An 11724-nucleotide genomic window follows, 5' to 3' on the forward strand; every position below is an offset into this window, starting at 1 on the left:
TTAAAGGTCTGTAAATATACCGCTCGAAAATGTGCAAAAGTAATAGTAATAACTCACTGCTTCATTTATGTTTAATTTATATCTTAGTTATTCTATATAAGCACAGCTGACTTTAAAGTTATGAATAATTCGATTTCCACAATTCAATACTTTTCACTGTCGAGTAGGGCAATACTGCAGCCATAAACCTTAATTTTATATATTCTTGAAAAATTAAACTGATAAAAAAGAGGAACTTTTACATTATATTTGTAATCAGTGTTTTCACTATTACAGGACCTGGGTAGCTAATATCCAGTATTTACTGTGCTGCGAAATCGATAACTTATCGCACCTCACAGGTGTCTTAGAAGTCAGCTGTGGGCGGTGTACATTACAATTTAATCGTATCGTTTTGTGTTCTGGAGCTGGAACTGCGATTTAATTAAATTAGGGGTTTGGACATGTAGCACAGCTGGACCATACGCCAACATGAAAGAAGTGGGCATCGCGCTGCCCAAATCACGTGGCGTTGGCGTAGGAGTACTTGGAGCCTTCCTGTTGTGCTTCATATTCTACTACTTCTACGGGGGTTACATGACGTTGGCGCTCTTCGGCATCATCATCCTACGTACGTATCCGTTTCGAGCAGACTTTCGCATTCAAAATGTTCCCTTTCAGTGATATTCTACTATGCTCAGGACCTGCTACTCTATCATCCGGACCTGCCAGCCAATTCCCGCATTTACGTGCCCATTCCGACGATGCACAACTTGCCTCACATCACGGTCAGCATCAAGACACCCGACGACGTCACTTTGCACGCCTTCTGGATAAGCCAGCCGGAGGAGCGCTCCAAGTCGGTGCCCACGTTGCTCTACTTCCACGGTAACGCTGGCAATATGGGACACCGCATGCAGAACGTTAGTGGAGGCCCAAAACTGGATACCAACTCCCTATTACAACACTTTGATTTATTTCTCAGGTCTGGGGCATCTATCACCACCTGCACTGCAACATTCTTATGGTGGAATACCGCGGATATGGCCTGTCAACTGGTGTGCCAACTGAAAGAGGCTTGGTAACTGACGCTAGGGCGGCTATTGATTATCTGCACACCCGCCACGATCTGGACCACTCCCAACTGATCCTCTTCGGGCGCTCCCTGGGCGGAGCCGTGGTCGTTGACGTGGCCGCCGATACCGTGTATGGCCAGAAACTAATGTGTGCCATTGTAGAGAACACATTTAGCAGCATACCGGAAATGGCCGTGGAACTGGTCCATCCGTCTGTGAAGTATATACCAAATCTATTGTTTAAGAATAAGGTAAGTCTGAGGCTTATATAGTTGAGATTCGACCCTATTTTCATATCCCCTTGCAGTATCAGTCCATGAGCAAGATAGGCAAGTGTTCGGTTCCATTTTTATTTATATCGGGCCTTGCGGACAACTTAGTGCCACCGCGCATGATGCGTGCCTTGTATACCAAATGCGGCAGTGAGCTGAAGCGCTTGCTTGAGTTCCCCGGAGGATCGCACAACGACACCTGGATAGTAGATGGGTATGGTTGGCAGAAATTCTTTTTTTCCTATTATCCATTGGTTGCTCTTTAGGTACTATCAGGCAATCGGAGGATTTCTGGCCGAGCTGCAGCAGGAGCCGCTCCAAAAGGCGCCGGAGAAGAGCAATGTCTGGGTGGAGCTAGAGCATAAAATTATTGATGTATAGCTCCTAGACCCGAATACATCAAGTGTTCAATTGACTGTGTTAACACTGCGAATGGTTTAATACTTATATACACAAACGAAATATTAATCTGTATATGAAATGGTTTTAATCGAGACATCGCTATATGCTATGTTGCTTTTTATGTGCAGAGAATAACGTGCTAGCGATATGGCTGTTGATTTATAATAACTATTATTATCCGCTTAAACAAATGAACCCACTTTACAACCCGAATTTTTCCAAACTCCTATCGGCGCGAAGTTTATTTGTACTAAGCTATTAAAAACTACGACTTGACTAATATGTAATTGGTGGCCACTTAATATTATTGAAATTAATCAGTATTTCACAAAAGAATAATCCCATTTTCTGGACTGATTCCTAATTTGCCAGATTTGTTCAAAAGAGCTTTCATCCCTAGCACGTTTACATTTTGTGCTGGTTCCATTTTTGAAATGTTAAACTATTTAATTGTTAAGATTGCGACGGAAGCCAGATAAACTGTCTTAAGTTTAGACTTAAGTAAACAAACATTGGGCAAATTAATAAACAATGCAAACAAGTGCAAGAATAAACAATATTCGGCAAACAATGTTTAGAATCCAATAAAGTCCTCGTCAGCACTGTCATCACTAAGGGGCGTAGATGGACGCTTGCGGCTAATTGTTTTTTCCTCTAATGGTTCCTCCTCTGGCTTTGCCACAATCTCTTGAGCCTGCGACCGGTGGTGAAAGACAAAGGAGACGCACTTGCTATCCGTCCAAGCCTGGGCAAGGATACTGTCGGGCAGACCACGATTGTTAGAGCAATGGAACCACTGAGACAAATGCGATGTGCAGTCAGTGTCATCGGGCGGAGGCTTTGTTTGAATATTTTGTACGCAGCGTTTGCATTTAAGCCTAAGTAACATTTTTTTAATAAATACTAAATGAATATAAAAAGAATTTTCTTACTTGTCGTGCGTATCAGACAGAATGTTTGCATCAAATCTAAACAAGTCCTTAAGGTCTTCGCGGGTAAAATGCTTTTCGGCCGATTCGTTATTGTCAATAATTGTGCTCGACAAGGACTTTTTGTGCGTCTGCCGCTGGAGGATCTTTTCCTCAATCGATCCGCTCTTTAAAAATAAATTGATCCAGTATAATTACGGAAGTTCTGAGAGAAGTACCGTGAATACTTACCGCTACCAAGCGATAAATGTAGCAGGGCTTCTTCTGACCATCGCGCCACACTCTGGCCATTGCCTGCTCATCGTTAGCCGGATTCCAATCAGGATCAAACATGAACAGGCGATTGGCTCCAATCAAATTTAAGCCGCACCCGCCAGCCTTGCTGCTCAGCATGAATAGGAAGGTATCCGACTGTGGGTCATTGAACCGGTCAACAACCTTCGATCGCTTCTTGATGGACATGGTGCCATCAAGTCGGACAAATCCGTACTTTCGCTTTCTCGCAAGTTGCTCAAATAAATCCAGGGTCTGTGTGTAGTTGGAAATGAGGACCACCTTGTCATTTCCATCTGCCCGTATGGCGGCTAGCATAAAGTCCAGCAGCATGAACTTGCCACTCAGCTCAGGATTGAGATCCCTTAAAGAAATATTAATATGTTTTAGTCCAATACAACAATACTGTTAGAAAACAAAATCTTGTGCACACTTACTTCGGTTTGTAGTTACTCGGCAGGACGTTTTGCGAATTCTCAAATCCCTTTTCCCGTGCAGTAATCTTATCATAAATAAGATCTGGATGACTACAAATTTTTTTCAGGGTTGTGATGTCCGCTAGGGCCGTTAACGAGGCTTTCTCATTACAGTCTTAAAAGAATTTAAATTGTGTACAAATTTTAAAGTACGTTAAGGAATGGCTTACCCGCCAGACTGCGGCGTACTTGATCCGATTTCAAGAAATTCATATAGAGCTCAAGCTGAATAGGCGTAAGCTTTGCGCAGATGACCATCTCAAACTTTACGGGCAGGTATTTTGTAAGAATCTGATTGGTGCGACGGATGATGCATTGATCGACCAGCCCTACCAACTCCTGCGTTTTCTCCATGGCTCGTTTTCGCTCCCCTTCCGTGGAGTCTGCATTCTGGCCTCGGAGAATACTGCTTTCGAAGTTTCGCTTAAAAACAGCAGCCGTGCCCAGCATCTCTGGGTTCACAAAGTTCACCAGACTGAAGTACTCCGTGAGGTCGTTTTGGATAGGCGTTCCGGAGAGCAGGACCCGACGTTTGGACTTTAGGCCCATAAGTGCCTGGTATGTGAGGTTGTCACTGTTCTTCAGCCGATGTCCCTCGTCGCATATAACCATTCCCACCTCGTACTTGCACAGAATGTCAGCATAGATGCGGAATGTCTCGTAGCTAATGAGCAGAACAGGGGTTCCAAGCCGCGACGAAGTCATGGAGAATTGCTCGAGGGCCCGGATGGTGTTCTCCTTGTTGCCACCCTCCATGGGCAGGCAAAGAAGCCGGCCTTGCAGCCACTTGGTGAACTCCTTTTCCCAGTTCTTCACCAGCGAGGACGGCGAAACGACTATGACCTTGTTAATAGTCGGCTTGCTTTCGGGACCTTGCCTTAGAAGTGTCCACACTAGGGTGACGCACTGTAGCGTCTTTCCTAGACCCATTTCATCGGCCATAATGCAACCGTTGAAGTTGCCCCGTTTTCCCTCGACACACTCGTACATAAAGCGCACCCCCTCCCTCTGATGCGGCCGCAGAATGTTGCAAAGCAGCGGATCTACTACGACGTGCACTAGGACCTGGCTGGGATCCATGGCCATGCGCTCGTGCTCCGAGTAGGCGGGCGGATTATATAGAACCAGGGCGTTGCAGGCCAACGGATCGTGGAGGGGTCGCCGGGAAATGCAGCGTTTTACTCCTAGGCAGCGGTTTCCACCGTAATCCGGAACGTAGTTATCGATGGGCACCTTGAACTTTCGGGCCAGCACCTTGGCAATGGCCCGCTCATACTCGCTGTTTGCAATGCGAATGGGCAGGGGAAGGTCTTCTGTGTTACCGCCATCTCGCAGGTCACTGTGGCGTCTCCTGTCAAGCTCCTGCTCCCGCTCCAAATCCTGCTGGCAGGCTCGTTTGTTCTTCTTCAGCAGCGGCGGAGTGAAATAGTGTCGCGACTCGGGACGCTGAGGACCCCGTTGGCTGGGCGCCAGGCTACGGCGCTTTAGAGGAACTCGGTTAAGTGGGGGATAAAATAAAAAAACAATATTATTTACCATTTCTTGAGTTTCAAATATCAGTCGCGCGAACAGCTGATAGGGATTTACGAGTCTGGTCACACAAAAATTGCAAGTCGCAAATATAATCGATGACTCGCCGACAGTGAATTATAGGTATTTTAAATGGGATATTGTTTTAAAAGTATGTTTTTAATCATTTTCCAACTAATTAAGAATTTATATTTCCCCAAACTTTTATATTGCATAAAGGTGTAAATAAAAATGTTGGAAAACCGCACGCATTATATGTATACCACAGAACAGGTACAATAGTTAATGTTGATGTAACTATAAAGCTGATCAACATTAAAATGGTACTTCCCAGCCAAATTAATATAACAAATAACATTCTTTTGCAAAAATATATGATGCTAAATCGTTTCCAAACAAAATAAAAATTATAATTATAATTATTTTAATATAAATGTATGTTTTCTGTCTTGTTAGCCTTTGCTTATACTACCCGTAGATATATTGGATATCTAAAAAAGGAAGTACTATTTTAACGCTCTACTTTTGCTGATCAAGATATAAGACTTTTTGCATCATGATCAGCTCTCTATCAGTGAACAGTGATCAAGTAGATTCGCTGATTACCAAAAACCGCGATATGTTCGATATATCGATATGTTTTGTGAGTAGTTGCGCATCTCTAACTTTCTATTTCTGTGCAGATAAAATTGTAAATATTTACGCAAATTTGCGCTCTAAAACGTTTAGAAATATTGAAAAATTATGCATTAGAGTAAGAGTTGGTTTGCCTTCCACTTGTTATCAACAAAAACAGCTTCAAATGCACGAAATTACTGCTGTCAGGACGCATCTTTAATCCGCAAATCTGCGGAAGTGTTGGTATAAGTACAAGCACTTAATTGTATTTGTAATTGTAATTGCCTAAGTGCCAAAAAAAACGCTGAAATGCAGCAAGCGTAAAAATAAATAGGGCTAAAAAATAATAATAAGCGTGGCGAGACGATGTATTGAGAGCAGAAAACAGCGAAGACGATGACGATCAAAGCCAAATTCATCAGGTGAGCGAGCAGCAACAACAACAACGGATGCCCAAATAGGTGTGCACACGTATGCAGGTGTGTATGTGTGTGTAAGTGTGTCACGGCGTGCACTTGTTGTTCTTGGGTTGATCATTAGTAAATAGCGAACATTGAGTAAATCTGCCTCTCTTTTTAGGTCCTAAATATTAACAAAACAAGCAACATTGAAATACTCACCACTAAAGCACAACCCGAGATAACAAAGTACCAGCACAAGTCAAGAAGAGAAGCACACGAAGCAGTTATCAGCGGACCAGCGCCACTAAAAACAACCAAATCGCACACACGAAACTAAACGATGTGGCTGCGTCAGAGCAGCGGCGGGGGCGTCGCCTCAGCCGGACACGGCGGTCCACTACGTCAGCGACCCATCGATGCCGCCACGGATTGCGATCCACGCGCCTGCTACGACAGCTTCTGCAAGCACTGGCAGCAGGCTTTCGAGATCATTCAGCATAGCGCTCCGCCCTCCCACGACGACGTCCTGGGCGTGGTGTCACACTTGGACTACATGGTCACCCTGCTGCTGGTGGAACTGCATCACTGCAACAAGGTCTCGCTCCCGTCGGCCGAAGCCAGTGGTCCGCCCGCGGCGCCCTGCCTGGAATTTCTGCTCAGCGAGAATCTACTGGACAAGCTGTACGAATGGGCCTGCACCACTGGGCGCTATGCCAATGCCGTCCGTCTGGAGCAGCTGAAGCTGTACGAACTGCTCGTCAGCCATTCGCGCCATCAGCTGCTTTGCCACGAGCCCTTCCTGCGACCCCTGCTCAAGATATTGGCCTCCAGCCAGGGCGAGATATTCCCGCCTGATCTGGAAAAGCGCCTCGTTATACTACTGAACCAGCTGTGCGTGGTTCTCATGCAGAACGTCCACCTGCTGGACCTTTTCTTTTTCTCCGCCCAAACACAAGTGCAGGAGCAGATTCTCAACGGCAGCGTCGCGGCACCTAAAAGTGGAACCACAACCAAGTAAGCATTACAGAAAATAGAAAATAGAATCCTTGATAGGTAAAAAAACGTTGATATGATATTTTTGTTATGAATCATTGACCACTATAGCTCTAAAGCCCGATAAGACAAAAATAATAAAAACGAACTGACCTTGGTATAGTCATAAATCGTGACTGTTTAAATTGTTTTATACAATCTAATTCTTGTTTTACTTGCAGTTTTATTATCTTCTCCCTGCTCATCCCGTACGTGCACCGCGAGGGCAGTCTTGGCCACCAGGCCCGCGATGCCCTGCTCCTCTGCATGGCGCTCTCGCAAAAGAACTCCAACATAGGCACGTACATAGCCCAGTACTCCTCAATCTGTCCCCTGCTGGTGACCGGTTTGGGCGGTCTTTACTCACGTCTGCCCAACAGCATCGAAATCAGCTCCATTGACTGGCACCGGATCACGCCAGACGATGTAACCGAGATCCCAGAGCTCACGCTATTCATGAATGCCCTCGAGTTCTGTAATGCAGTGGTTCAGGTGGCCCATGAGATGATCAAGCAACAGCTTCTGGACTTCATGTACCAGGGGTTCATTGTGCCCGTTCTGGGACCTGCTATCCTCCAGGTGAGTGTTGTAACGCTTTTGTCTCGTCTCCGTCTCGGTCTCTTCTCGTGAAAATTTGTCTTCGATGCATTTCTGTGGTGTTGGTTGCAAGCGAATCATATATATCCTATTAATTTGTAATATTCTTGAAATGGGGAACTACGTAGGTATTGGTTAAGAAAAAGTTAAGCCCAATATGTAAGCACATACAAAAGTAATATTTTAATAACAGTCTTACATAATGAGAGTGATAAGTAAAACCGGTAATTCTTCAGTGCCGTGCTTACAGCTCAGCTGTGTTAAAAAGCATTTCAAACAATTTCATACATGAATTTATAACTTGTTTGGGTATTATTTCATTTATTTTTAAGATTGAATGTGTTTTAAGACCATAACACATTTTTTTAATTCAATGAAATATGAAATTTAAACGGTTAATTCTAGTAACGTAAGATATATTTTGTATCTAGATTGGGGGAAGACTTTTTAAGAATTGACCAATAACTACGCTATTTCTTATATATTTCATTTAGAAATTCTGTCAGCTCTTAGGGATCTGCACCGCCTTCAGCTTTCTGTTTCTTGTGTGTTTCTTGTACCTTTTCCTCCCCGTAGCTAACCACACACACACCTCGAAATCTCGAAACAACTTTTTGCGCTCCATTTTCGCAGACACTGAAGGGCAAACATTTTCAGACGAACATCGACTCGCAAATCTCGGCTATGTCGTACCTGGACCTGATCCTGCGCTCCATTACCGAACCCGGATTGCTCCGAGCCTTTGTTCGCTTCTTGCTCGATACCGAAAAGTTTGACGGAGAACGAATATTGGATGCTCTGGTCGAACGGCTTAACTCACCCGATGCCAATCTCTGTATGGTTACGATGGCATTGTTTGACACCTTGCTGGGACTGCACTGTGAAGACCTTATGCTGGAACTGCTGCTGAAGTTCATGCTGCCGGGAAAGCATGTTCCCATCTCACATCGCCACAAGATCAACAAGATCGATCCGTATCTAAACAGCAGTGAGTTCTTTCTGGAACTCTCGCCTGATGTGATGAAGAGGGCCAGGGATCTGGCCAGGCCCAAGAGTATCCACGAACCGGTGGTAAGTGATCTGACGCCTTTGCCCAGTCTCCCATCTCCTGTCATGAGCAAGACGATTGGAGCCAACTGGAATTATTATGGAGTACACACGGGTGATAGTTTGTATGCGAATATCCAGGCATATCTCTTCGAGGCCCACTGGCGAATTGCCCAGTGCCAAAGGGATTGCCTCAAGTGGGCGAACAGCTATCGCTATCAAAAGTGGCCCCGCCACGGACAGGGACGAGTTCACGCCCACGCATTGGAACTGGCCAGACAGTTCTTTTGCGAATTCGGAAGTGGAGCTCTTATTGCCAACGAGACGGGTGAGAAACAGCTGGACAGCCTACAATCGATTGGCGAGTCCAGTGGCTACGAGTCCTTCAAATGGCGCCCGGCGGACGAGGAGAGCGAAGCCACGGATACAACTTTGGCCACAACAGCTAGCGATGCAGATCTGGAGCACAACAGCAGCAGCATCAGCAGCGTGCTGGGTGGATCCGGTAGACGAGAGATTTGGCGCACATCGCACAACAATCGCAACGAATTGCTACTGACGGATCTGGACTTCTCGGAGGATTTGTTTGCGCAGGGCACCGTAAGCTTAGGTAAGAAAAGTTGTTTAATAATCAAATCGAATGCCGATATATATTCATTTCCATTAATTATAATCGATTTCTTAAAGGTCCCTTTCTCAACGCCATCTGGGGCAAACTACAAACCTTTACGAGCAACTCGCTGTACGTAAATCTTCATCTTACCGGGTTGATCACTCGATTGGCCTGGTATCCCCTGCCGCTGATTCACTCGCTGCTGCTGCGCTCGGATATCGCCATCACTTCGGATACGCCCTCCTTCCACCAGGTGCTGCGGATTCTCAAGCAACAGATAGACGCAGAGCTACCGGTGACGGAGGATTCGCTTGAGATCATTGATGTGGCGCGTTCGTCCCTAATTGATCGGGAGTTCCGTTTGGCAAACGCACGAAAGGGTAACGACGGCTCTCCAATGCATCACAATCAACAGCAACAGATGGCTACAAATTCCGGGCAGCAACAGGGTCAACTACGATCTGCCTATGCGACTCTATCGGCTGCCACGCCCGTGCAGGCAACGCCCACCAGCGCGTACGATCCGTTTAAGCGGAGCGATAACAAGAGGCGGAGCATCAGCAAGTCCATAACTAGCATGTTTAGCAGGAAGTCGGCCTCCTCGTCGATAGCGCCACCCAATGGCTCTTCTGGTGAGTAGTAGCCGGCAAACTATTTCTCGGCACTCTTTTGCACAACTTTTATATTTCTTAAAAAAAGAAAAACCAAGAAAACAAAATAGAAATCACAAACAGTTTACGAATCTGCAGCGTTGGATGTTGGAAGAGAGTTGGTTTTGGGTCAAAATAAATACACACATCACTCACAAAAACACACTTACACATACTTCAGCCCTGCATTAGTGCCTGATACTATAAATAAAGCCATGTAATTCATTTGTCATTAATGCAAAGTAAACATAGAAGTCATTAAAACATTTAAATATATGGTGAAGCATATTATTGTGGCACTATTATGAACAGGACTCATTCGGGGCTGTATTTGGTTGACACATATTTCTGTAAAATTCCCGCAGGCGTTGTTTATAATAAATTAATTTCTTTTATTTCTTTATTTTTTTATTAAAAAAAAAAAAAAAAAAAAACAAATCTTAGCTTCATCTGGCTTATCACAAATTTACGCATTCTTCACCGGTAAATATTTCACGCTTGATAAAAGTTATTAAAGTTTTAATCAAACCTAACCAAAACTGGCATAGTCTTGTTAATATTAGTTCGTAGTTTCGTTATTCCCGTAGAGCTTTGTACATTTTACTTTTCCACTAAACCAAAAAAATAGTTGCAAGTAGAATGTGATGAACATCTGTGAAATCCCATTTATATGTAGTTACTGTTGCTGTTACAATTAACCCAAAAGGTCAATAGCACGATAAGACTTTACTAAACCCGCTTGAAATTTGTAGGAGCTGCTTCGAATCTGGTGGGAAATAGTGCCGAGGGAAGAGGATTTTCCCAAGGGCAGCCAGCCGCCGGGACATGCGAGACCAGTTTAAGTACGCAACCACAACCGGGAGCAACTCGCACAGGATCCACAACGACGGCTGTAGCGGCCTCTGGAAGCAGCAGCAACAGCAGCATTGGCGGATCCACACAAACACTCTCCGCCCAATCGAACACCACAACCCACTCGTCGAACACCCTGCACGGCCTGGATGGAGGTTCAGCCGCTGGTGGTTTCAACTCCGAGCCAGTGTCCCTCGACTCGGTGGCCTCCATGGGAATCATTGCCAGCACGAGTGGCACGGAGCGGTCCCGGGATTTGGCTCTATGTGCTGTACTCATGGATGAGTGGCTCAAGGAGCTGGCGGCCATTGCGCAGGAGCAAAGCGTTGTGCTGGTCACGGAACAGGGGCCTTTATGATCGCTTGGAGCAGATAGCAATGCAGATGGTGATACAGACGACTTGTGTATACATTATTTTACGGATTTGTTGGCTTTTGTTTGCTTTAACCAGCTACTCTTACGAAATTATTTCTTTTTACCTGTTGGATTATCGATATTTATATTTTTAACAACCATTTCTAACGAACAATGCCGCAGTTTTGAACAGATTTACAATTTAATGCAAACGGACTCAAACAAAAAACACTCACACGTTATCCAAGATAGAATGTAGGTTAAATGTCGTAAGCGGATTAGGACGGTGGATTTTAAGTGTTCAGATGTAATCAAATATTCTAATTAACAGCCGTATGCAAAATTTACAACGTTTTTAGAGAGAATTATATAACACACATACTATGTATACATATGTATTTTTGCAATATATTTTATGCTTTTATGTACATACATATGCAAGATCAAATTACCCAAGTTATGTAAAGCCAACTTGAAAGTATTAAATTGGTTCAAGTAAATGCACAGCCAAGAAAGATATATAAGATTTTTCTGTTTTACGGTTATTCAATGAGTCATTTGATTCTTGTTTATATGTGTATGTTGGTATACCTGATATTCAGGTATTATCATAACCACCCCTT

The 11724-nt window shown here is 44.5% G+C and overlaps 3 protein-coding genes across 7 annotated transcripts; 2 read left to right on the plus strand and 1 right to left on the minus strand.

Moving 5' to 3' along the window:
• The first annotated feature begins 320 nt into the window (after nt 1-320).
• On the plus strand, nt 321-2288 carry LOC108050497 (protein ABHD13). Its single transcript, XM_017132209.2, has 5 exons — nt 321-610; nt 661-902; nt 965-1306; nt 1363-1541; nt 1594-2288. Exons 1-5 carry the CDS (start codon nt 472-474, stop codon nt 1706-1708), a joined length of 1017 nt encoding a protein of 338 aa, XP_016987698.1. The 5' UTR covers nt 321-471; the 3' UTR covers nt 1709-2288.
• Nucleotides 1943-4987, minus strand: LOC108050496 (DNA repair and recombination protein RAD54-like). Its single transcript, XM_017132208.2, has 6 exons — nt 4944-4987; nt 3578-4889; nt 3369-3522; nt 2890-3295; nt 2662-2825; nt 1943-2607 (listed from the first exon to the last, which is right to left on the minus strand). Exons 1-6 carry the CDS (start codon nt 4944-4946, stop codon nt 2304-2306), a joined length of 2343 nt encoding a protein of 780 aa, XP_016987697.1. The 5' UTR covers nt 4947-4987; the 3' UTR covers nt 1943-2303.
• A 593-nt stretch (nt 4988-5580) lies between these two features.
• On the plus strand, nt 5581-11620 carry LOC108050492 (FHIP family protein GG24907). Of its 5 annotated transcripts, none has more exons than XM_017132200.1 (7): nt 5581-6034; nt 6135-6970; nt 7171-7567; nt 8219-9242; nt 9320-9877; nt 10340-10378; nt 10648-11620. In XM_017132200.1, the coding sequence occupies exons 2-7, from the start codon at nt 6297-6299 to the stop codon at nt 11103-11105; spliced, it is 3150 nt and encodes a 1049-aa protein (XP_016987689.1). In that variant the 5' UTR covers nt 5581-6034; nt 6135-6296; the 3' UTR covers nt 11106-11620. The 5 variants fall into 5 exon arrangements, with proteins under 5 accessions (XP_016987689.1, XP_016987688.1, XP_016987690.1 ...); XM_017132199.1 differs by having other exon boundaries at nt 5581-5977; XM_017132201.1 differs by having other exon boundaries at nt 5581-5977; nt 8243-9242.
• Nucleotides 11621-11724: the final 104 nt, after the last annotated feature.

Source organism: Drosophila rhopaloa, unplaced genomic scaffold (assembly GCF_018152115.1).
Source record: "Drosophila rhopaloa isolate 14029-0021.01 unplaced genomic scaffold, ASM1815211v1 contig_2, whole genome shotgun sequence".
Classification (NCBI taxonomy): Eukaryota; Metazoa; Arthropoda; class Insecta; order Diptera; family Drosophilidae; genus Drosophila; species Drosophila rhopaloa.